The 24,678-nt window shown below is 43.8% G+C and overlaps 2 protein-coding genes across 2 annotated transcripts; both read right to left on the reverse strand.

The window, feature by feature from the left end:
• Nucleotides 1-1,802: 1,802 nt before the first annotated feature.
• LOC136479637 (replication protein A 70 kDa DNA-binding subunit E-like) lies at nt 1,803-13,078 on the reverse strand. Its single transcript, XM_066477431.1, has 12 exons — nt 12,935-13,078; nt 12,575-12,854; nt 12,386-12,482; nt 12,188-12,321; nt 12,018-12,099; nt 11,811-11,943; nt 11,574-11,731; nt 10,981-11,484; nt 10,712-10,780; nt 5,371-5,557; nt 2,530-2,701; nt 1,803-2,263 (listed from the first exon to the last, which is right to left on the reverse strand). Exons 1-12 carry the CDS (start codon nt 13,076-13,078, stop codon nt 1,803-1,805), a joined length of 2,421 nt encoding a protein of 806 aa, XP_066333528.1.
• Nucleotides 13,079-13,199: 121 nt separating this feature from the next.
• On the reverse strand, nt 13,200-17,487 carry LOC136479638 (uncharacterized). The gene is made up of 2 exons (XM_066477432.1): nt 16,350-17,487; nt 13,200-16,036 (listed from the first exon to the last, which is right to left on the reverse strand). The coding sequence occupies exons 1-2, from the start codon at nt 17,485-17,487 to the stop codon at nt 13,200-13,202; spliced, it is 3,975 nt and encodes a 1,324-aa protein (XP_066333529.1).
• Between the last annotated feature and the right edge of the window lie 7,191 nt (nt 17,488-24,678).

The raw sequence follows: 24,678 nt of genomic DNA on the forward strand, positions 1-24,678 counted from the left end.
TTGAAGGCAAGGGCACAGTGGCTTCGATGAGGCCATGGGCTTTGGTCAAGGAGGAAGGAACTTTGGTGAGGTGGTTCAATGAGGGGGATGCTTGGGAAAGGTAGCTGGGGTGGTTCTCATTTTGTAGAGGGCTAGGGCAAGGCTTCTCCGAGAAGCTTCACCTGCCTATAGTGGGGCTATAGCGAAAAAGTGGGGTGCACCATGTGTCTGTAGCGCGTGGTCAGAAAAAGTTGATAGGTGGGGCCCTAGCAACAGGGTTTGCCTGACCCAAGAAAAGGGGGTCTGGCATGGGTTGCAGAGCGAAGGACCGACCAAAGCCGCAGAAAAGAGTAGAAAGACGTGGTCCATGATAGGCATGAATTACGGCGGACGCGGCGCACCAAGCCACAGTATAAAGCCAGCTAAAGTGCATAGATGGTGGCATATGAAAGCCGTGGATGCCGCGCACGCAGTTGTTATCCATGCATCCACGATCCTTCCCCACACACTAGTGTCATCGTCTCTGCAGACGCCAATGTCCCCTCTCCACACAACACCACGCGCACCACCGGCCCACGACGCCGCTCGAGCCATCACCTTTGTCCCCCACAAGGCCGCCAATGGCGCCGTCCTCTATGCACCACACAGTTGTACCTTCTGCATTCCACAGCACTGCTATGTGGCAGCGCTTGAGTCATGACCTCCGTGCCTAAAAAGGATGGTGCTGTTGTCCCCTCCATGAAGCCAGTTCCTTCAAAATGATGCCAGTTAGTGGCGCCGTTGATGGCACGCACCCGATCCCTTGGCCCTGCCATCAAGCTCCTATAAAACGCCCCCTCGGCTGCCTCTTCGATCACCGCAAGACACCCTACCATCAACACTAATCACCCACATAAAGACATGAAGTTTTAACCAGTTCCAACAATTGAAGAAGAAGCCTAGCGTAAGGGTTGCAAGCCATAGAGCACCTAAGAAGACATCAACAAGAAGGTGGAGTACACTGCGGGAAGGAAGAAGTGGATACGCTCAACATGTGCCTAGATGAAGAAGAACTCGCCCATCCACCATCTTTGCCTTCCTAATCCCTCCTCTAGTGGGTGCAATAATACTGTATATCCTTGTAATGCGCCCGTTACCATATGGGAAGCCCTAGCTGCCCATGTAATCAAGAAGCATGCAATAAGAATCCTACGATTATGTTGGCAACTAGGACATTTTGAGATTTTGTAGTTCAAATCCTCAAAAAGGGGAAAACAAAATATGGCATGGCCATTGCTGCCAACGCTTCGTTGTAGGCGATGTGTTTGGTATGCAAATCTTAGGAAACATGGCAAGCAAAGATATGCAACACATTTTGTAGCATCTTGGTAAAAAACTGACCTACTTGGTACACTAAGTGTTGGGAAAATATGGAGTTGTAAAGGAACTTAGATTGTTGGTTGGCACTAAATGATGCCTATTTTAGGGCAATAAATTAGTACCATCTTATTGGAAAAACGATTGATGGAGTTGGACTCAAACAATTAACACACAAATTCAACACACAACATTAGGTGTGACTATGCTATAGGTGGAAAGAGTACCAATTACATCATTCTCCACAGTGGAAGACGTCTACACAAAACTACTGAAGTGGGGGGCTCAAACAGGTAACTCTAATAGTGCCAAAGCATTACAATACGCTGGACTACATATTAGGCGGACATCAAATGCACTACACTATGGGTACATTTTATTACTTGTACAATAACCCTTAAGGGGATACATTTGGACCGTATTAGATTCATTCCCCTGAGAGGCGATGTGGCCACTCAGATCATGCTTCAGCCTGAGGAACACTTTGGAAGGATGGCATGAGAGCAGGCAGCATCCCCTGGCAATGGCTGAGTGGGTGCAAGGACCCCTTGATCACCTGACTCCTTATTAGAATTTGCTTGCGAGGCTTTAGCCGGGGAAGACACAGGTGGCCCATGCACAATCGCTGCTTGGATTCTTTCCACTGGTGCAACTGGGATTCCTTCTAGTATGGGGCACTCCCTCTCTTGCAAAGCGAGGGCCCTTCTTTTCTTCTTAGTGACAAGGTACAAATCCTTCAACTGTTGAGTATGTCGGTCTTCGGCCTGCTTGAGGGCTTCAATTGATGCAGCTTCTTGGCTCTCTGCTCTAGCTGCCTGTGCCTTAGCCTCCGCAAGCTGCACTTCAAGGTTTCTGATTTGCTTCTCAGCACCCTCTGCTCTACGAATGCACTTTCTGAGCTTGGTAGCCTGCCTATCATACTGCTTATCTAGGAAAGCAAATAGTTAGACATGAACGCCATAGTTGGGTCACCTTGTTGTAATTCAAGCCCTTGGAGGGTCCTCATTCGAGCTTCCCATATAGGGCCTCTCCTTACCAAAGGGGGAAAGAATCTCATTGGTGTTTGACATATCTGCCTCTCATAAATTTGGCATAGGTACCTCAAAGCCTTGCGAGCGGCAACTTGGTAAGTGTCCTTGAACCGGAACCCCGTGGTAGACACTACCCATGGTATTGTGTTAGGAAAATCCTTACTTGCTCCGACGTAGACGCTCACCTCACACCGCTTGGTGCCATGCTGCTCATATTCCCTGCCAACGTATTCTGGGTGGTCCATAATACCTAGCCTGGTCATTGTTGCATATAGAAGCTTCGGGAAACCAGCCGTGTTCAGGCAGTAGCTAGTGGTCCAGTCTTCCTCCGCCATCTGCAAGGCAAAGAAGGGGATGTCATGTTTTGAACATATATGAAATGGTAGGATTTATGTAAATATGGTTATACCTCTCACCTTGTTAACGCCAGTGGACAAGAGGAAGGGCGTCTTATACTTGTAGCGAGTCGTTTATTTTATGAGATCATATAAAGGGGGAAAGAGCAATGGGGCTTGATAGAAAAGGCAGATCAGTTAAGGCATGGTTCGAAGTTTGAGGAATTCATCTTTCGGCACCTTATTTTTATAGGGACAGGAATAACACTGTATGCGGTAACACAAAGATCTTATTTAATGTGGGGGGCTATTTCGTCGATGTGGGGTGCCTCTGTGAAGTAGGATGGGCGGTGGTGAGGTGACGTTTTTGGAAGTGGTTGTTGGGCACCTAAGGGCGTCTCCAACATCTAGCTATTTGGCTACCTACTATGATGCGGGCAGGGGGGAAAATAAGAGAGGGAGTAATCACTAGTAACGAACAAATAGATGAGAGCGAAGCATGTAAGTCTGCTATTACAAGAATGTATAAAATAATCTTCGATCTTTTCTCTCGCCTATGTAGCTAGCACTATTGTGGATGTCCTAAGGGGCATGCTCCACCAGGCATGGGCATGAAGCGACCATTGCCTAGGCATTTAAGTGTTTATATACTCATGGTTACCCTACATAGGACAGGCGTGCTCAAGGCTTTGATGGCACGTATTTTTTTGCTTGGTTTGCAAGGACACGAGGACATGTTTTGTAGGCGTGCTCAACGCTTTGACGGGCAGGCCTTTTGTTGCCTGGTTGGCAAGGACAGAAAGGACATGGCTTGTGGTCCATAACCTAAGGATGTTATTTATTGTGGAGGGCTTTTGCACCGATATGAGTGGCATCGTGGAACCTGTTCGCTTTTGCTGAAAATAAGCGCTGATTTACTGTAGTTGCTGATTTGTTGTGAGAGAAAATATTGTTCTGTGGCTGAAAATAAGCCGGCTTATAGAGCAGCCGAACAGGCCGGTGAAGTGTGATGGACGGTGGTGAGGTGACATATGTGGCGGTGGTTGTTGGGCACCTAGGGCATGCTTCATTAGTCATGGGCGTGCGCCGACCTTTGTCTAGGCATTTAAGGGCCTGTCACGTTGATGGTCACCCTACATAGGGGACAAACATGCTTGATGCTTGATGGGTACACCCTTTGTCGCATGGATGGCAAAGAGGCAGCGACAGGCTCTGTGGTTCATGGTCATGCCTTTAGTGGCTTGGACGGCAACGAGGTGACAACATGGTGGTGGCTGTCGTGTAGATGCCCATATACCATTTATTTACCCTCCCATTGTGCTGTTAGGACTGTGTATGCTATGCTACTTAATAAACTCCCTATTATCGCTGTAGTTATTTTGAACCATTGGTCATACAACAGTGCTTTTGTTTCAGAATAGGTCAGCGTTAGAAGAAAATTAATATTTATTTTTTTTGAAGCAAACAAGGCGAGTAATATTTTAAATTTTGCAACACTTTGTTTCCTAACATTAATGCATAACTTACTTAAACAAATACAATCTGTGTTGTGTTTATTGCAATTAAGTGTAGTCTGAATTTTTATGCTGACATCTATATAGACCTTTAAGGCCCCCTTTGGATGGCATGAGAAATAGAGGATAGGAATAGGGGAAATGTAGGATTGAAGGTGGCATGTTGTGTGAATCTTATGGAATGAATCCTATAGGAATTTATCCTACCGTGCCTTTGGTTCACAGGCAGCTCTTCTCTCGGCTGCTATCTATATCTATACCTAATAATAAAGAGAGAAAATTTTCACCCATTTTTTTCGTCCATCCATTTTTTCGGTCCGCCTCCGACTAACTACCAGCATCACTCTTTCTATTAGCTCACTTACTTAGTTTAGAGATGCAAAAACCTTATATTTACACAACTCATATTATTTACACAACTCATATGTCATATTTTCATATCACGTGACATATCACAATAGTCGCATATTTAAGTTCAGTCAAACTTCTATTAATTTTCAATACGAGATTAATCTTTTATTGCGCTAACTTTATCGTGGGCTTTAAAATTTAAATAATTTAATTCGGCCCAATTACATGATATATCAATTTTCTGTTTCAATTCTCTCTTTCCATTTCGTTTCCACCACCCCCTGCGTGGTTCTGTATGTAATAAATAATCTAATTTGTATCTAACTCGGAGTCATTTTTTCTGGTATAGATTTCTTTTTTTTTTCCGTTTCCACCTCCCCCGTGCGTGCTCCATGCCAAAACAACAAAATAAAATAAGGCTGCTACAAATAACATTAGTAGACTATTAAATATAACATTAAGGCTGCTAAAAATAACATTAATAAGCTATTAAATATAGCATTAATTAGTTGACAGTGCATGATCCTATTCGGTTGGACCACTGCCTGGAACGTGGATGGGTGAACGTTGTCTCCCTAGCTATACCAGGAACCTATTGCAACAATAAATTTGGAATGCTCAATTACTGACTCCTGACCTATGCCTTCTTTGTGGACTGCCGGTGCAGCCCCTACGCATGGAACTTGCCATATAAATAGCCATGCCATATAAATAGCCAAGCCTGCGCAGGTGGAGTAATGCCTGGCAGGTGAGCTACACACATGACAAGGATGGGCTACCTGAATAAATGCTGGCACTGTTAACCCAGTTCCTTCCTTGGAATGCGCTGCTGGCCTGCAAAATGGCTGTGCACACGAGCTGCAGCTTGTCCACTGGCAACATTTTTGCACGGGAACACGCATCCATCCACACCATGACAGAACGTGCACCCTTGGACCCATCCAAAGCTGATGCTAGTGCAGATGCATGACCCATGAATCCCTTGACACATCTATGGCATGAAATAAATTTACTATGCACAACCAGAATTTACCGTGAGAGGCAGCGAAAGGACGATGTTCAGACCCTGAATCTCTTGTCACATCTATGCATGGAGTAAATTTACACTGCCAGGAAAGAACTTTACTACGCACAATAAAAATTTACAATGCAACATGCAGGTGACCATGCAAGAGCGCAAAGGAAGGTGGTCCTTGAATCTCTTTTCGCATTTATGATATGGTATAGGTTGTCTAGGATGCCAGTGTCATTTATGATGGCAGTGACCTATCCTAGAAGAGGAACCCCCGAGTCCATTAAATAGCCATTCTTGCAACCGCAGTGCAAACCATTCTTGCAACCATGCTAGGGGCCGAGCGCATTGCAACGTTACTTGGCAGGCCATGCCCACTGCACCACATACCCTGTAAATACATATGTCTGAATTGTCTAGACCTACAGCAAGAAGCTCTGTGTGCACAATGCCGAGCAGACCATGTATCCCACCATGCATCCCACCGGACCCTACAGGTTCTAGAATCCGCCCAGTGTAGTCACCCCTATATAGGTAACATTTAATTGAATAAGCACTCAGCATATCTTGCAGGTGCTGAAGAAGGCAACCAGAGATGTGGTACGCGTACGAGATGTGTTGAGCCTTGTTGATGTGGCCGGGGTGCAACAATACGTCTGTAACAGGGCTATGGTGGTTTACCTTAAAAAATGGCCTGGCGATAGATTCTACTCGCGTAGGTCCAAGCAAGAGAACCTCTGTGTTGCCTGCAAACAGAGGCTAAAGAGCCCATACAAGTTTTGTTCCATTGGGTGCAAAGTATGTAGGTTGTTTTTTTCGTCACATGAGACAACTAAGGTCTGGAACTTGGTAACCATTTCATTGAGTAATTGTTACATAGGAAAGGATCACATCTGGCATGACACATGATGCTGGCCCAACGAAGCGGCCATTCAAGCTGGAGGATGGCGCTCAATCTAGTCGCTCACTCCATAAGGTGGCAGCGACGTCGAGGAACACACGTAAGAGTCGCCCGAGGCGTGCACCATTCTTTTGAGCTAGATACATTGTCCTAGGAGCCTACATATGAGGAACAAAACGGAGAGGCTACTATTTCATTTAGCTGTGTGGCTTCATGTCAACCTAGGTCTGTAATATATTTAGGTAGGGACAGGCCTACTATATTGTATGAGTCATGCACCGCTGGCATGCTATCCATATGCTCGGCCTTTTTTGCATGCAAACGACGTGTGCCCTGTCTTACTTTCTACGAATGCAATCAAGGAATGGGATATTAAGTTTTCCCATGCGCTGCTAATACTAAGGTTGGGACGTGGTGGCTTGTCGCCAAATATGTTGTCACTGAATTGCTGATTTTAAAAAAATCTTTCACGCAAATAACTAAGTTCATTTATTTGTGCAGCGAGAATTTTCCAAATCTACCGAGTGAATTTACGGTAGGAACCCGACCAAGATCTAAGGTTGGCACACTGGTTTTTCCCTAGCTATACCAAGAACCTATTGCAACAATAAATTTGGAATGCTCAATTACTGACTCCTGACCTATGCCTGCTTTGTGGACTGCCGGTGCAGCCCCTACGCATGGAACGTGCCATATAAATAGCCATGCCATATAAATAGCCAAGCCTGCGCAGGTGGAGTAATGCCTGGCAGGTGAGCTACACACATGACAAGGATGGGCTACCTGAATAAATGCTGGCACTGTTAACCCAGTTCCTTCCTTGGAATGCGCTGCTGGCCTGCAAAATGGCTGTGCACACGAGCTGCAGCTTGTCCACTGGCAACATTTTTGCACGGGAACACGCATCCATCCACACCATGACAGAACGTGCACCCTTGGACCCATCCAAAGCTGATGCTAGTGCAGATGCATGACCCATGAATCCCTTGACACATCTATGGCATGAAATAAATTTACTATGCACAACCAGAATTTACCGTGAGAGGCAGCGAAAGGACGATGTTCAGACCATGAATCTCTTGTCACATCTATGCATGCAGTAAATTTACACTGCCAGGAAAGAACTTTACTACGCACAATAAGAATTTACAATGCAGCATGCAGGTGACCATGCAAGAGCGCAAAGGAAGGTGGTCCTTGAATCTCTTTTCGCATTTATGATATGGTATAGGTTGTCTAGGATGCCAGTGTCATTTATGATGGCAGTGACCTATCCTAGAAGAGGAACCCCCGAGTCCATTAAATAGCCATTCTTGCAACCGCAGTGCAAACCATTCTTGCAACCATGCTAGGGGCCGAGCGCATTGCAACGTTACTTGGCAGGCCATGCCCACTGCACCACATACCCTGTAAATACATATGTCTGAATTGTCTAGACCTAACGAAGAGGAAGAACCGGTCTGTACAACAAGAGCTCCACAATGCCAGCTGGACCAACCATCTAAGTGGATGGATAAACACGGCGGAACAGCTGGAAGAATTCGTCTCCCTTTGGTTGCGAGTGCAGGCAATCGAACTACAGCAGGATGTAGAGGACTCCATTACTTGGCGCTGGACAGCGGACGACTGCTCCTCTGCCCGGTCAGCCTACACAGTTCAGTTTAGGGGGTCGTACACGCTCGTCAATAGTGTGGCAATTTGGAAAGCGGAGGCTCAGAATAAATGTAAAGTCTTCATGTGGATATTGGTGCAAGGAAAATTGCTAACGGCGAAAAACTGCAGCAAAGGGGATGGCCGCACCGTGAACATTGTGTGCTTTGCAACGGCCCCCTAGAGACTTGCTTGCATCTATCCTTTCTTTGCCCCTTCGCCGGAACTGTTTGGAGTACTCCAATGGGAGCACATTGACCCCCAGCTTATCCAGGGAGGGGAGGAACCTCCACACTTCAGTGCTTGGTGGGAGAGGACCACAGCTAGAGTGCCAAAGGAGGAGAGGAAGCGGTTCAACGGCTTGGTGATATATACAGCCTGGAACATCTGGAAAGAGCGGAACCGTAGGATTTTCGATAGCGCCTTTGAGTCGGCTATGCAGGTAGCCGCAAGAGTAAAAGACGACATAGCGGAGAGGAGGAGGGCTTTTGGGGGGTAATTTTCAGGTCTGAAGGGTTAGGCGTTTTTGTGGAGCGCCCTTTGTGTTTTCTTTCCCCTAACCTTCAACTGCTTCTTTCTCTGTACTTAAACCTCTTGTTTTTGCTTCTACTTAATTGATGGGCAGAGCTCCTGCCGTTTTTCCAAAACAAGAAAAAGACGCGATTCATCTAGTTGCTGCTGGGCTTACTGAAAGCATGCTTGCGTTGCACCATATGTGTATGTGTTGCAGGTGTTGAAGCCATCTGCACTCCAATCCAAACGCTATGAAAACTCTGTAATACAAGCTGATAGTGCTCTTTTCATAAGCAATGTCAATTGTGCTCCCTGGATATATACATATATTTATATCAATTATGATAGCATCTTACAGGATGAGCTTTTGCTACAGGATTCATCTAACTAAGTTTTCCATGGTACTCCTAGAAATATACTAACTGCATAGGTACTCAAACTTATTGCATACACGGGCGCGCGGATTCGCGCGCCATTCCACTAGTATATTAAAGTCTTGGTCAAGATAAGGATATCACAAATTTCTGTTAATATGCAATGTGCCCAATCATGCATGTTAATGTAACCAATCCCTCTTTCAATAACTTCTCGTTTCTTGCAATCGTCAAGTGGACAAGTCCATGTGTTGGGTGTAGAAATCATTCTTCAAATACCTACCTTGTGAACGTACAAGCCACAATCCAAATCTGAATTATCTTCACTAAAAGTATATGGTTTACTGATGACAAAAGCGTTTCCAGATTATTTTCTACTGAGTGCAAGTATCCGTAAATTTCCTTCAATTGTGCACTTTTATCATATGAATATGATTTTCTTCATCTCATATACTTAAAAGTTACAAAACAGAACCAGACCTCAAAATTGATTGTAGTTTTGTGACAACCTTTTGAGTGTTGTGCTTGGAGTCCAGAAGCAAAAGCTGGTGCTCTGTGCAACATGATTCGTCATAGTTCTGGAACAGCCTTTAGTTTCTATACAGTATGCACGTATCCAAAGTCAGTCTTAAATTGTTTAAATTTTAAAAACACTCCATAAGCTACCGAAGCATATTTTGCTGGATGACAAAAATATAGTATGCCAGGTTGTTCAAGATGTTCAGTATCTCACCACTTCCCTACTCTAGTTCTTAGAAATCGGGGTTGCTTCCTAAACATAACAAATTGGAGCTGCATTGTGCTGTTTAAGCTAATCTCTCCATATCAAAACACGCATAAAAAAAATCTTTCACGCAAATAACTAAGTTCATTTATTTGTGCAGCGAGAATTTTCCAAATCTACCGAGTGAATTTACGGTAGGAACCCGACCAAGATCTAAGGTTGGCACACTGGTTCGTGAAGACTTTTGAATGGTAAAAGCAGCAAAGCAATCAAGTGAGTGCCTATGATCCAACTCTATCATTCAGATTTCCATAATCTCCATGGGAGAACTGTACTGTGTTTCATTTTGTATAGGCCTCCAAACAGCCTATAGGCAACCTAGGAGTACAAGGTTCACAGGAACTTGTTAGCACAGGGGAGGCAACCTGGGAGAACTTGGTAGCACACGGGAGGCAACCTGGGAGTGCAGGCATGACATAGATATCCAGCTAGTGTCCAAAGCACTGGATATGGGGCCATGAAAGGAAAGTAGACAAAGCACTCTAATCGAGTTGAGCCAATATTACACACGAAACGATAACAAACAAGGAGGGGTACAAATTATTCTTCAGTTCAGTAGACTGAATGGCTGTCGCCAACACACTACTAACCCACTATAACAGGGAGACAAATGAGGCGTAGACCCTACATCTACGATAAAATCACAAAGATGCTTATCTACTAAAGTAGCATAACGGGCTAATGGATACATGAGCCAAAGGACCTCTAGAGGCTAACACAAGTGCTCACAGGCAAAACCCATGGCACGCCGGTCCACTTTTCACTAAGCTGCACTGGATGAAGCTGTGTAGCGATATATTATTCATGCTGAAGCGCCAGACGTAGGCTTACTCGTCACTGCAAGTTAGAAATATTTTGTCACCCAACTGATGGAACCAAACAATGAAATAGTGTAATAAGAAAGAAGGTACCTTGGTCCGCCTTTCTTTGCAGAGAATAGCTCCTTGCGAGCAGACCTTGGTCTCTTGCCTAGAACAGTGCTGAAAAAATATACACACATATAAGCAAATCACCATACACTGGACCTTCTCCACCCGGGGAGGTGAACACAAGGAGAGATAACGATCAATGTTGGCGTAAACTAATGTAATAGATTCTAAATCAATTTGCTAGGTCAAGCAGAGCACACTAGGCGGTCACGACAAATAATTTCAATCACTTAGTTGACGAAAGTACGTACCCATGGTCCTCATGGACAGCAGAGGGTACAACCTTCCCCTTGATGGATGAGGTCTTGGTACCACCTACTGTCACAGGATCAGGTGGAGTTGAGCTACCTTCTGGATCACTAGGAACTTCAGAAATAGCAAGACCTTGTGTTGGGCGGTCTTTTGTAGAGGCAACGTTTGAGGGTCCAATCATGTTCATAGCTTTGGGATCCCTAGGATCATGCGGCGGACGCCCAGGAGGACCACGAGCCTCAATAGACGTTGGATCAGGAAACACCCTCCTAGCTTGGAAGCAGAGCTGCCCGGTTCTAAAGGTTTGCTCACTTATAACCACCTGGAACACATACCTTCGACCAACAAGGCCGCGAAGGGGTGCAGGCAGCAAAATCTGATTGGATGAGCTTTCTTGAACAAGTTCAGCGGCAGTCCGCCGAACAACCTGTTTAGCTACTCCTCCGAAGAGAAATATTTTCACACGGCCAGTTGGATCCTCGACGATCGCATTCAGCTTATAGCTTGGGTGGGAAAAAAGAAGACCCATTAGGAACAAGCTGAGACAATTTGTTTGATTTAAAGGGACATTACCGTTCCAAGCAAGAATTACCTGGGAATAACCACTGGTTTATCCTCATCACAGTTTGTACATTCGAAGCCATCAAATGTAGCCTTCAGTCCCCGACGGCATATACTGCAACCTTTATACCACCAACCATTCGAAACGTCTATTTCTCTTATGGTTGCATCACAGGTAAAACGAACACCCTACATGGAAGGGCAGAACAAATTTTGGCAACCTGATCTGAGCATCGGATATAGGGAATCGCTATGAAGGAGGCAGTACATTGATGTCATGGGGATCCAATGTTAGGAGGGCTGCAACAGTTTTCCTATTGGCGCTTGCATCATCAGCAACACCGGCGTCCGCATCATCATCGCCTGGCAGGAACACGACCTCAGATCCTCTCCCCTGTAAACTGAGGACAAGACCAACAACCATTTAGGCATCCTACAAATTGGCAAAGGCAGTACAGGAGAAGCATCATATTACCTAGCACGAAAAGCGTTCATCTCTGGAAGGTCAATGTTCATGTACCATCTGGTGGCATCACCGCTCACACATGTTGTGGAGCCTACATTGACAATGTGTTGGAGAGGTTATAACATCAACTAAATGTTACACAAATCATATATAGAAAGTATACAATAAACAACACACACCTATGTATTGCTTAACTTGCAACCCAGCAAAAACAATCACAACGGGCTCATCTTTATCAATGGTTTCAATAAGAAACTGGTCCTCAAAAGAGGTTGCATGGTCGCCCCACAAAGTAATTTGCATGACACGATCGCTAAAAAAGAGTCACAACAAATTAATGCTAATCCAGGAAGACCATAAAGTGCTTAGGAATCAACCTTAGATCACGTAGCTCCAGCACCCTCCGCACGGCCACACCATTTAGACTGCTAGATCGCACCACAGGATGAATGACTGTAAGCTGTCCAATAATATCTGATGGAAATCCAAATAGCGCATCACCTGATAAGCTAACCCGGAAAGACAAGAAAAGGAGCCTTAACAGGCAAGGCAAGGGTAGTACTTACCTGCTAGGCCATGTTCGTTCCTCCTCCGCTTGCGGTCTAAGGCCTCAAAGTCCACAAAATTAAAACTATGGAGAGGAAGCTGAGCGGCCAGCGCCGTAGATATCTCCTCTACGGAAGTCCACGGTGTAAAATAGATTGTGTGTGGGTTTGGCACAGGGTTGTACTTTCTTGGCTGTCTGCTAACTTGGAATTTTTTTATCATATACGGGCGGCCTTCCACTAAAGAATCAGCAAATTTTCCCAGGTCTTTATGCCCGATGCAAGCTGCAATACCCACACCCTGATGTAGAGAGCCTTAGATTAACTGCACAGACATATCTCAGGGAAACCGCGTATATGAGTAGGTAGAAAGGGACATACCTCTTCATCAACCAGAAGAAGTTCCATGCCAGTTACACCCGTTGCCTTAGGATTCCAAGATACCTTCCACATCCTAGCAACTCTAACCTTGATGGTCCAATTGTGCCTTGATGGATTTATCTGTGATACCAAGGTGTACTCCATCTGGTGTTGGGGCATCAACAGAAGAAAAGGAAGTGTGTTAAACATAGCACCATAAAGTAGGTAAGTTAGGAGACCATAGGCTGGAAAGATGCAGGCAAAGGCTATATAACCCAAGAAACACTTACCAGAGGGCCCGAAGCACCTCTTTGTAAACAATGTTATCAGTGAGGTTGGAGACCAGATCTGTACCGTCGTCAATCAAAACACTTAGACCATCTCTTGAAGTAACACGTGATATAGCAACATACAACTGGCCATGAGAAAAAACTGGCCGGGGCAAGTATAAGCCAACATTATGCAAAGTTTGTCCTTGGCTCTTATTTATAGTCATTGCATAGCACAATCTTACTGGAAATTGGCGTCTGCTAAGAACAAATGGCCATTTCGTGCTTGACACGTGCAAGGCAATTCGAGGAAGGAGAACTTTGTCGCCAATGTTAGATCCAGTTATTATCTGAGCCTCCAATACACGGTCTCCTAACTGTGTTACTATAAGTCGTGTACCATTGCATAGTCCAGCACTTTGGTTTAAATTACGCAACAACATTACAGGTGAACCAACCTTAAGAATGAGTTTATGAGAAGGGATGCCTTTGATCTGTAGTGAGTTTAGAAACTCAACGGGGTAAAGTATGTCTGAGTTACCATTGTCCTTCGAGGTTTCAACCAATGAATCAGAACTGAGGTATACTTTTTCATGTCCTGGAATCAAAGAAAGCACGCGGCTATTAATCTCATCAATGGTGTCATTTTTTGGAGCAATGATAGCCCGTTCCCTTAGGTAGTCTGGGTCTGAGAAGGATGTTTCTAAGTTGGGATAGGTAGATCTTATGATATTATCAATAGGGGAGCCAAGTTTTGGAACTAAGATGTCATGAGGTATCTCAACCAACTCAGAGTCTCCATCATCAGTATGAGTACTACCCGTAGCAGTGCCATCCCCAATACTCAACACCCAATCATTAAATGCTTTCACCTGATCAGTGGGCAAGCCATTGCGGGTCATCCCAAGTAAGCGCATATTGATTGTTAGCCTCAAAATCTTAATATGATTCCACAGATAAGAATTAGTTATAGATGCATCAATGGTGTCTAATCTGCTGCCACCCTCGACCACAGGGAGTACTTGGCGGAAATCTCCACCAAGCACCACGGTCTTCCCACCAAACAACCTATTAAAACATGAAGGGTCTGCCTCCCCAAGAATGTCACGCATACTACGGTCTAAAGATTCAAAGCAATGTCGGTGGGTCATAGGTGCCTCATCCCAAATGATTAATGAACTATGAACTATTAAATCGGCAAGAAAAGTTCCCCTGCTAATACTACACATGGAAGACTCATCAATGACTATAGGAATTTTAAACCGAGAATGTGCAGTACGACCGCCAGGTAGTAATAGGGAAGCAACTCCAGATGAGGCCACAGCAAGGACGATAAGGTTCTCGGATCGCAGGCGTGAAATAATTGCATTCCAAAGGAATGTCTTGCCAGTGCCACCACATCCATACACAAAAAAACATTGTCCTAATTTATCATAGACGGACCGTGTGACAACCTCATAGACATTTTTCTGTTCAACAGTCAACTGGCTAACGAGGGTGGCATGGGCACGCATGAGGTCCTCGCAATCATAGGCCAGTTCATCAGCTAGCAACCTGTTCTTAATTTTGTTACGTATGCTTCGGTCAGGCTCCGGCAAACCATAGTCCTTCATTAAACCACCATTTTTCACAAACAAGCTATCGAGTTCAAGCAAAACATAATTTTTAAGATGGTCCTCTGGAACTTTATAGGAAGGCCTCTGCACCATCTTTCTGATGTTATAAAGTATATCGTCAGTAAAAAATTGGTAGAAGTCATGGAAGAGGGAGGATGCGTCACAAACAGAGCAAAAAAGCACAATAGTAACAAGTAGCTGCCGCATCTGAGCAGATGATCCCCACATAGCTGCTTCCCTAAGGGCCTCATGCCACTCACTATCATCGCCAAGAAGACCCATAGCCTGGCACGCATCCTTAAACGTTGGACATACAACACCACCAATAGTTCGAAGGTCTTCATACGAAGTAGCACCCTTGGCAACGTTGAGGAGCATACGGAGGTAATAAAGCTCACCACAGCTCGGATTAATATAGATAGCCCTACCAATTTTTGTGGGCCCCTTGCGCGGGCGCCATTCCTTGTACTTCTTATTCCAAACCCACTTTGTTGGGAATTCTATATAAGTTAGTTCTCGAGCGCTTGGGAACTTCCTATTAGCAGAAAACCATTCGGTCAGTGTTGTCTGCATGTAACGATGGTTATCTACAATATCAGACAAGGATTGGCTAGCTGGGTACACAACGTTATTCATGAAAGGGAGATGCACAGCCAGCCTCTCCACTGCAGGGGTTCTATAGTGAATATCAAATTCAAACAGGCGCCAGGTAGCTTCGTGGGAAGATAGATACCGACAATCAATGTACTCACGGACCTCATCGACATCCTCAGCCTGCCTCTGGGAATCTACTGGCTGGGCACCAAGGCTGCTACTACCGACCTCAACCTGTGAACTGGTCCCAGCACCGTCCGATGCACACGTTTCAATGACGGCCCTAGCACGGTCCGGGCCTTTTGTAATATATTTAAATAGATACTTGATAAGATGTGTTTTATTGCACCACTCAATATTTATGTGTGCTCTAAATCTTTTTAACAATGTCATGTTGTACGGGACAACCCATTTGTTATCAAGCTTAACACCATATCGCTCAACAAAGTGCCCAGTGTCAGGACGTCGCATGTACTGCACAAAGCCATCCTCACCAACAATCGTGTTTACCTCATTGCCCTTTGGAAAGAACTTTGAGCACTTGTTATTTTGCATGCACGGGCAATTCTGGTTCAGCTGACCACAAGGGCCATGCATCATGAATTCATCGACAAGACTATAGCCTAGTGGGTCAGATGATTTATCTGGTATCTCAGCACATATTATTGAGTCAATAAAAGAAGGGCGAGGGTCTTTAGTGTTACCTTCAAGCCAAACCAGAATATGAACGTGGGGCAGTCCACGCTTTTGAAACTCAATGGTATAGAGTACTGAAACAAAAAAAAAACACTACCTGTATTAGAAAGTTGGCAGGTAGCCAAATAAGCCATTCAATTGCACATTATTATAATACATGGGGCGAAACATAGATGAACAAGGTACCCAACGGCTAACTCTGGTGAATTTGTTGTGCCCAAATAAGCAACAAATGCAAGGGGGTGAGAATTGCTTCCATACCTGCACGGGCCTTCCCAAAATAAGTCCCTTTCTTCAACCCAGAAACAAGCTCGTCCACCTTTAGCTTAAAAACTCGACTAACTATATCAGGTCTAGCATCAGGTCTTTGCCCTGGAACAAATGTAAGGGCATCAGCTATTTCTTGCCACTTTGGATTACACGTGAAAGTAATAAACATATCTGGGGGTCCATATGATCGGCAAATAGCCATTGCATCTTGATAATTCTGAACCATATACCGTTTGCTCCCTGTAAAGCTAGCAGGCAAAATAACCTTCTTACCAATGGCATTACCATCAACATCACCCTTGCGAAGCGCATCCTGGAGCCCCTTGTACACCTCGGATCTTAGGTTTTTATTATTTGCAACTATAAATCTAAGCCTATTCTCCTCTACGGATGCGAAAGCATCAACAATATATTGCTGGAATAATCGGTCACCACGTATCAATGTGGTTGCCTCGCATCTGCGTTGTTGTAACCTGTAAGCATAGTACTCAAGCATTGTGACGTCACCTCTAACTCCAACCTTCAAGGTTGCTGACCTATTGTACTTAATTCCTATTTTGAAACCTTGGTCTCCATAAGGGAACAAAATCGGGTATTGTAAGGACATATAGTTGGCATGTAGGTTACTAATCCGTTTAAGGCCACCACCCCTCTCCTGAATGATTATATCTGGACTCTTCTTTTCCTCAGAGAAGTCCCCGACTATCAAACCAGCTATCTCGGACCCTGCCGGTGCACTATACTGGGGCATGTTCTTGGACCTATCGTGTAGAAGCCTAAGGCGTAAAGGTTGGCAACGACTCTGCACCAGTAGGTCCCTAGCTGCCCTAAATGATTTAACCAGCTCATTTGATTCATCAAATGTTCGTACTAATCCCTCAACTATCTGTTTGTCAACCTGATTACCATCGTCAGATTCCTTATGCTTATCAAAAATCGATATTCGATTTTGAACTTCGTTTTCAGTGTCAAAAATATAGAGCTGTGCATAAACTGGGGCTGCACCCTCATCCGGCAGCAAAGATCCGATTCTGTGGTGCACCTGTCCATTGATCTTAAAAACGTATGGACCAGGCCCCTTGTTCACAGCTGTGTCAATCTTAGCACCAAGGGATGTGAATGCAAACATAGAATTATAGGAACGAATAGATTTAATAAAATATTTGGAAAGAGCACCACCATTTGGATTCAGCAGGCCATCTAGGAAGGGAGGAGGGTCTTTCTGAAACGGCAAACTGACCTTCCCTCCCTTACAGCAAAGGTGGAATCGATTAGCGCCTGCGTCACCTGGATATGACCTTTTAACACGTTCTTGGTACCAAAACTGTGCACCACAATGTTGACACTGGTGTGCTGGAGGCCCGTAATATGAAGTTTCGGTGGAAAGGCAATCTACAAAAGGCACGTCTTTAGACGGGCTCACGAATCCATTTTCTGATGGAAGCGAGCGTCATTAGGCAGGACATAGTATCACCTGTTTTTTCGTGAGCCTCACCACAATTTCCTGCGATTGAAATCAAAATCTGCATGTTAACAAAGGGAAAGCAACACGCGCGCGCACCCCCCCATACAAACGAGAAGGTACACAACCAACCTTGTTTCTTTAGCTGCCTTTTGGATTTCCGACGTTGTTGCCTCTCACGTACTGTACCCTCACCTATAGCTACAGCTACAGGCCAAAAGCAATAAAGGGAAGACACGGGATGAGTGCCTAATTAGATATGGGAACAACATAATCGAAGAGGGAATGGTAAACGCTAAAAAGAAGACAAAACACCATCCTTATAATAGGTAAAAATACACGTCCATGGGCATCACACAGGTATACCAAACGATAAAAAGAGGAGTATATAGTGACACCTTGGAGTGAAGCTGCACCGTTCCCCCGCACCCTCTTCCTTGGACGGCTAGAGGAAGCACCTTCCATGTGCCATCAATGCGGTCCTGTACACGTTTGGAAGCTAAAAAAATCATGTAGAGAAATGATGACCAAGAGGACAAAGAAAAAGTTAGTAGACGGAAGGAGAGATGTGAACGAAAGGAAAAGGAAGAAACAGGAAGGGAAACAGTGTGAGCGCACAAAGGTGTGTCTGATAGGTTCGTATTGGCATGCCAACCAAGGTAGCTCAAATGAAATTGTTGCTCCTAAATAAGTTAGCTCACATATGAACTGCTATGTCATATCACATGCAAACCTTACTCCTAATCAAGTTAGTTCAAAGGTAAACTGTTAGGTTTATGGGCACATGTTAAACAAGTTAGCGCAAAGGTAGGCCTTCCTCCTAACTAAGTTAGAGTAAACGTGAACTGTTAGGTTCATACCCACACGTTAACCAAGTTAGCCCAAACGTAGGCCTTCCTCGCAATCAAGTTAGCTCAAATGTAGACTGTTAGGTTCATATGCACATGTTAAGCAAGTTAGGTCAAATGTAACCCTTTCTCCCGAACAAGTTAGAATCACAGATGTAAGTGCACGAAATCGCTGCTAGGATCATATGCACATGTTAACCAAGTTAGCCCAAATGCAAACCTTCCTCGAGCCTCTCAAGGCATCCATAAGGAAGCACCTATTTTAGCCCAAATGCAAACCTTCCTCGAGCCTCTCGAGGCCATCCATAAGGAAGCACCTATTTTACAATATCTTTCATTAGGTCCGGTTCGGAGCACAAACCTACTATGCAGGGCTTCGTATGCAATATGTCATTGTCACTCCATTAGTACTGCCTGACAAATGGCACTGCAGTGCACTTGTGCTGGTGGTTTTAACGTAATAAATGGGAGAAGCAACACCGCGAGGTACTACAGGGATGAACTATATGAGATATGACAAGGCCACTTGCAAACAATGGGAGGAGGGTGGTGAAGGAATGGCTAGCATGACACATCCTTATATAGGCAAGAGCGGGAGAGGAGGCACGGGCATATCTGCCACCACAAGGCAGGAGTAGCCCATCGATGCTAGTGGGGCCCAACCAAAGCAACACATTGTCCCACGTTTGGGAGTGGTGGCCATGCAGGTTCGTTGGGAGGTGTTGGCAATGCACTGATAAGGACCGCTGACATGCATGGTGTAAAAGAGATGTTAGCCTACCAAAATAAAATTTGTAAAACATGCACTATTAGGTACCTATTGCACACATGCTCATGGCAAATCTGGGCGATAAGATCATCTACAGCTAACTATAATGTTCTAACATGCGATTAAATTTCTGTGTAGCAGTACTTTTTTTGTCAGGTTAAGAGACTCCTGCTTTGGCCTCATGTGGAGCTGCGCCCTTGCATGTAAAACTGGAGGGCAGCAAGTTCCTCCATGTAAAACGGTGATGTAACTCTTCATGGTAACATCATGCATAGAAGATGGGGCAATTTTTACCTTGCAGCATTTCATTGGACCCCCTACCTACTTCATTCAATGCACCAAAGAGTATAATACACTCCCCCACTTCACTGCATGCCCCACCTGATATGCATGCATGGAAGAGCAACAGGACCACCGACCTCATTCACTGCACACACGCATGCATGGGAGGACACAATATATGGCTCCTGCAAAATCTATCCAAGTTTGCCTCTCTGTTCGTTTACCTATTTTCTGTTCATTTACTCATTGGTACATGAGGGTAATTCAGGTGGACAATGAAATTTTTTACTAAAGGCCTCACTCAAATGGACGACTGTGGCAAATATGTACCGTGCCTTTTGTTACTGAAATTTAACCGCTATAAACTACCATGCCTTTTGCTATTAAAAAATAAACGATGTAAATTAAGCTCATGAACAGTTTTAGCAGTCCTCTCTCTCTAATTTACTCTGGCTTCTAACCTGTGCAGGAAGCAAAAGCAGATCACCGCGCGCTGAGCAAGGAGATGGATGATGGAGAGGGGTCTGTCCTGCTCTGGCACAGTCCATGCTTGGAATAACGCATGCATTGTAAATTTCTCTTGTGGTAGTAACTTTCCTATGCATGTAAGGACATACAATTTTTATCTTAACTCTTTTACTTACCCACTTTATTCAATGCACCAACCTGTGAGCTGGATGACCGTCAATCTGAGCAAGGAGATGGATGATGGAGGGGTCTGTCCTGCTTTGGCACAGTCCATGCTTGGAATAACGCATGCATTGTAAATTTCTCCTGTGGCAGTAACTTTCCTATGCATGTAAGGACATGCAATTTTTATCCCAACTCTTTTACTTACCCACCAAACTGTGAGCTGGATGACCGTCAATTTCCTATCGAACGTTCCACTCAAATGGACGTTACGTGGACACCTTGGGAGGCCGCCTAGACGGCGCGGCCTCATATTTCTAATATCATGGGACAGGAGGAAGCTTTCAGTGTGGGAGGCCACAAATATGCTATTGGATTGTTTACATTAACACTACTCTCCAAATTAGATCTGAATTGAGTCGAGTCTGTTCAAAATCGAGTTAAAATTAATGAATTTGACTTCATTCAGTCTCCTATGAGTTTTGCTGGAAGTCCAAGAAATTCCTTAGTTTTGAACTCAGTATTTCTTTTGTTTTTCAAATCAAAAGTTGAAATTGCAAAACTGAGTTCAATCCCAGGTGACTTTTTCTTGAAACGGAAGTCACAACAGTTTACTGTTCTTGGTGTTGAATGTGAATGTAAATGAACAGAGATTTTGGGAACAACTATTGCTTTCATTGATCTCTTAGATATATATACAGAGTGAAAATGTGTCTGTTTACACGGAGAGGCAACTGTTCACAGGAACAGTCGACTGCCCAGAGGACATGCCCCTTCGGGTGGCATCCTAACGCTAACACGTTAACTACTAACCCTCTCTCTAACTGCATATCCTTTCTTGTGGATGAGATCACATGGTGAGGAGATGCTTGTTCACCGGTGAAGACGCAGGCGTTGATTCACAACACTCCCCCTTGATCGAATCCTTCTTGAGATCAATACAACTGTAGTTTGGATTCCTCGAAAAAACCCTGTGGGAAAAATCTGAGGAATATGTATGTATAGATATGCTATAAAAACTCATTTAAACCTTATAGGAAAATAAGGAGAAAATAGCATATATGAGTGTGATTTAAATAAATCACTATGTCATTGGTATCCCATTAAAAACCTAGTGGGGAAAAATATTGGAGATACAACCTATATATTACCCCCAAAAACCATTTCAGGAAAAATATGAGGAGCAATGTAAAGTGATATGTCGCTAAAACTGCTGTAAAAACCCAGTGGAAAAATTAGGAGAAAATATGACGACATATTATTGGTATTGCCTCTTGGATAACTCACATGAAAAACCCTTTCAGGGAAAAACCATGAATGAGTTGTGAGGGCAATATGTGTCTTTCATATTTCCCACAAAACCCCCGATGGGAAAAATAGGAAATATGACACATGCTTATGTTAATATTACCTCATTAAAAACTTTAACAAGAAACCTTGTGAGTAAAACTTGTGAAACAAAATAGTATAATATGATGCCGGTACATGTTAACATTTAGGAGATATCTCCCCCTGATCCTGGCAAATCTCGAAGTCGCCGCATACCAATTCCATGTACCAATTTTTGAAACACAGAAGTTGGTAAGGACTTAGTAAATAGGTCAGCAAGATTATCACATGACTTGATTTGCAAGATATTTATTTCCCCGCTTTCTTGTAATTCATGGGGATAAAACATTTTAGGAACAATATGCTTAGTGATATTGCTCTTTATGTAACCTGTTTGCATCTGTGTAACACAAGCGGAATTATCTTCAGAGATAATTGTAGATGATTCAATTGAACCAATACCACATGACTGTTGTATGTGGTTAATCATTCTAGGAAGCCATACACATTCTTGTGATGTCTCGTATAGAGCAATAATTTCAGAATGATTAGCAGAGGTCACTGTTAGAGTCTGGTTAGAAGACTTCCATAAAATAGTTGTACCTCCATGTAGGAATACAAATCCTGTTTGGGATTTTTCGTTATGAGGATCAGATAAGTAACCAGCATCAGTATAACCAATCGTACTGGGATCATGATTTTTCTTGAAGAATAAACCAAGATCCTTTGTGCCATTAAGGTATCTAAGGATACACTTCACTCCCGTCCAATGATAGCAAGTTAGGTCCGCACTATGCCTAGCCAGTAAGTTCACTGCAAATGCGATATCAGACCTGGTGTAATTTGCAAGATACATAAGTGCACCAATGATACTAAGATATGAGATTTATGGTCTCAACATCTTTTCCCCAATATCCCGTGGTCTAAATGGATCTTTCCCTATTTCTAAGGAACGAACAACCATCGGAGTTTTATTAGGGTATGATTTATCCATATTGAATTTCTCTAATATTTTCTGGATATAGGCTGATTGATGCACTAAAATCCCTGAAGGACGGTGCTCAAGTTGTAAGCCTAGCAATATTTGGTCTTACCCAAATCCTTCATCTCGAATTCCCTCTTTAGATGTTTGCGTGCTTCTTCTATTTCCTTTGGGCTGCCAATGATATTTAAATCATCAACATACACGGATATAATACAAAATCCCGTTTGAGATTTCTTAATGAAAACACATGGGCAATCATCATTGTTAGTGTATCCTTTCTTTAGAAGGAATTCACTCAGTCGGTTGTACCATATTCGTCCTGACTGCTTCAAGCCATATAATGACTTTTGTAGTTTTACACAATACATGTTGCGATTTGCATTTGGATTCAGAATTTGGATTCTATCGGGAACCTTCATGTATATGTCCGAATCAAGTGACCCATATAGATATGCTGTCCCCACATCCATCAACTGCATAGATAGATGATTTTGAACTGCCAATGATGTTAAGTATCGAAAAGTAATTCCACTCATTACTGGAGAATAGGTTTCATTGTAATCAATACTGGGTCTCTGCATGAACCCTTGTGCTACTAGCCTCGCTTTATATCTCATCACCTCATTGTTCTCATTCCATTTCCGGACAAAAACCCATTGAAAGCCTATAGGAAAGACTTTGGAAGGTGTAGGTATTGCAGATATGAATACCCCTCTTCTAGTGAGCGAGGCTATCTCAGCTTGAATTGCTTCTTTCCATTAAGCCCAGTCCGAGCGCTTTTTTCACTCTGCCATGGTCCTGGGATCTGGATCAATGAGAAAGATTTCTGCAATTACTGCAGAGAAGTACATGTCGATAACAGTAGTCTTACGATCGTATGATTCTCCAGAATCTATGTAATTGATGGAAATTTCTTTCACCCCATTATTTGACTCAACATTTCCCAAAACTATGGAGTCAGGGTGTTCCGATATCCTAGGATCAGAATTTTGATGCACCGTTGATCCGGGTTGTGGATTTTGTCCCGGTGTTGGATTTTTATCCACTATTGGGTGTCTACCAACTTGAGGTCGGCTTTGATTTACTGATTTGGAGGATTTAGCCCTTGATATCCTCGTACGCTTACTTAGAGCATCATCCTTAGGAGCGGCCGTACTTCTCCCCCTCTTCTTTGAAAGTGGGAGTTGAATGGTTTTTATTGGTACCTCCACTCTTTCGGGCGCATTGCGAGCAGGATAAGAGGATTTAGTAACACCCTTATAATCAGTAAATGCTTCTGGCAGGTTATTTGCAATATATTGCAAGTTTATGATTTTTTGAACTTGTTGTTCAGTCTCTAGAGTACATGGATCTAAGGGGGGAATGCCTTGGGCATTCCAGATGATTTCCTGGCATTCGTTTTGGTACTTGAGGTCTCCCCCTAATGCCGGGAAATAGTCCTCATTAAATATGCAGTCAGCGTATCGGGCCATGAATTAGTCCCCTATAAGAGGCTCGAGGTATTTGATAATTGATGAAGATTGATATCCCACATAGATACCAAGTTTCCTATGTGGGCCCATAGAGGTACGCTTAGGCAGTGAGATCGATACGTATACAGCGCAACCGAATTTTTGCAGATGGGAAATATTTGGCATATTCCCACGTACTAATTGCAATGGGGAGACTGCGCGATATGCAGTTGGTCGCAATTGAATTAAGTCAGCAACGTGTAAGACTGCATGACCCCAACATGAAGTTGGTAGGTTGCAATTTTGTAATAACGGTCTTATAATTCTCTTAATAAGAGATTCTGCTAAACCATTTTGTGTATGGACATATGAGATAGAGTGCTGAACTTGAATTCCCAAAGCCATATAATAATCGTTGAAAGCCTTTGAGGAAAATTCAGCAGCATTGTCCATTCGAATTGATTGAATTTAATGTTCAGGATTATGTGCTCTAAGTCTAATAACTTGAGCAATAATTTTTGCAAATGCATGGTTACGTGTGGACAAAAGACACACATGAGACTA

This window comes from Miscanthus floridulus, chromosome 9, assembly GCF_019320115.1.
Source record: "Miscanthus floridulus cultivar M001 chromosome 9, ASM1932011v1, whole genome shotgun sequence".
In the NCBI taxonomy this organism is placed as follows: Eukaryota; Viridiplantae; Streptophyta; class Magnoliopsida; order Poales; family Poaceae; genus Miscanthus; species Miscanthus floridulus.

Excerpts from the sequence above, each read along its gene's own strand:
- LOC136479637 (XM_066477431.1), bottom strand. The coding sequence starts at position 13,078 with ATGGAGTACACCTTGGTATCACAGATAAATCCATCAAGGCACAATTGG. Across the intron at positions 12,322-12,385 it reads CTGGAGCTACGTGATCTAAG|CGATCGTGTCATGCAAATTA; the intron begins GTTGATTCCTAA and ends ACTCTTTTTTAG. Across the intron at positions 11,732-11,810 it reads TGGATCCCCATGACATCAAT|GGTGTTCGTTTTACCTGTGA; the intron begins GTACTGCCTCCT and ends CCTTCCATGTAG.
- LOC136479638 (XM_066477432.1), bottom strand. The coding sequence starts at position 17,487 with ATGTTTGCATTCACATCCCTTGGTGCTAAGATTGACACAGCTGTGAAC. Across the intron at positions 16,037-16,349 it reads TTTTGGGAAGGCCCGTGCAG|ATAAATCATCTGACCCACTA; the intron begins GTATGGAAGCAA and ends CTGAGATACCAG.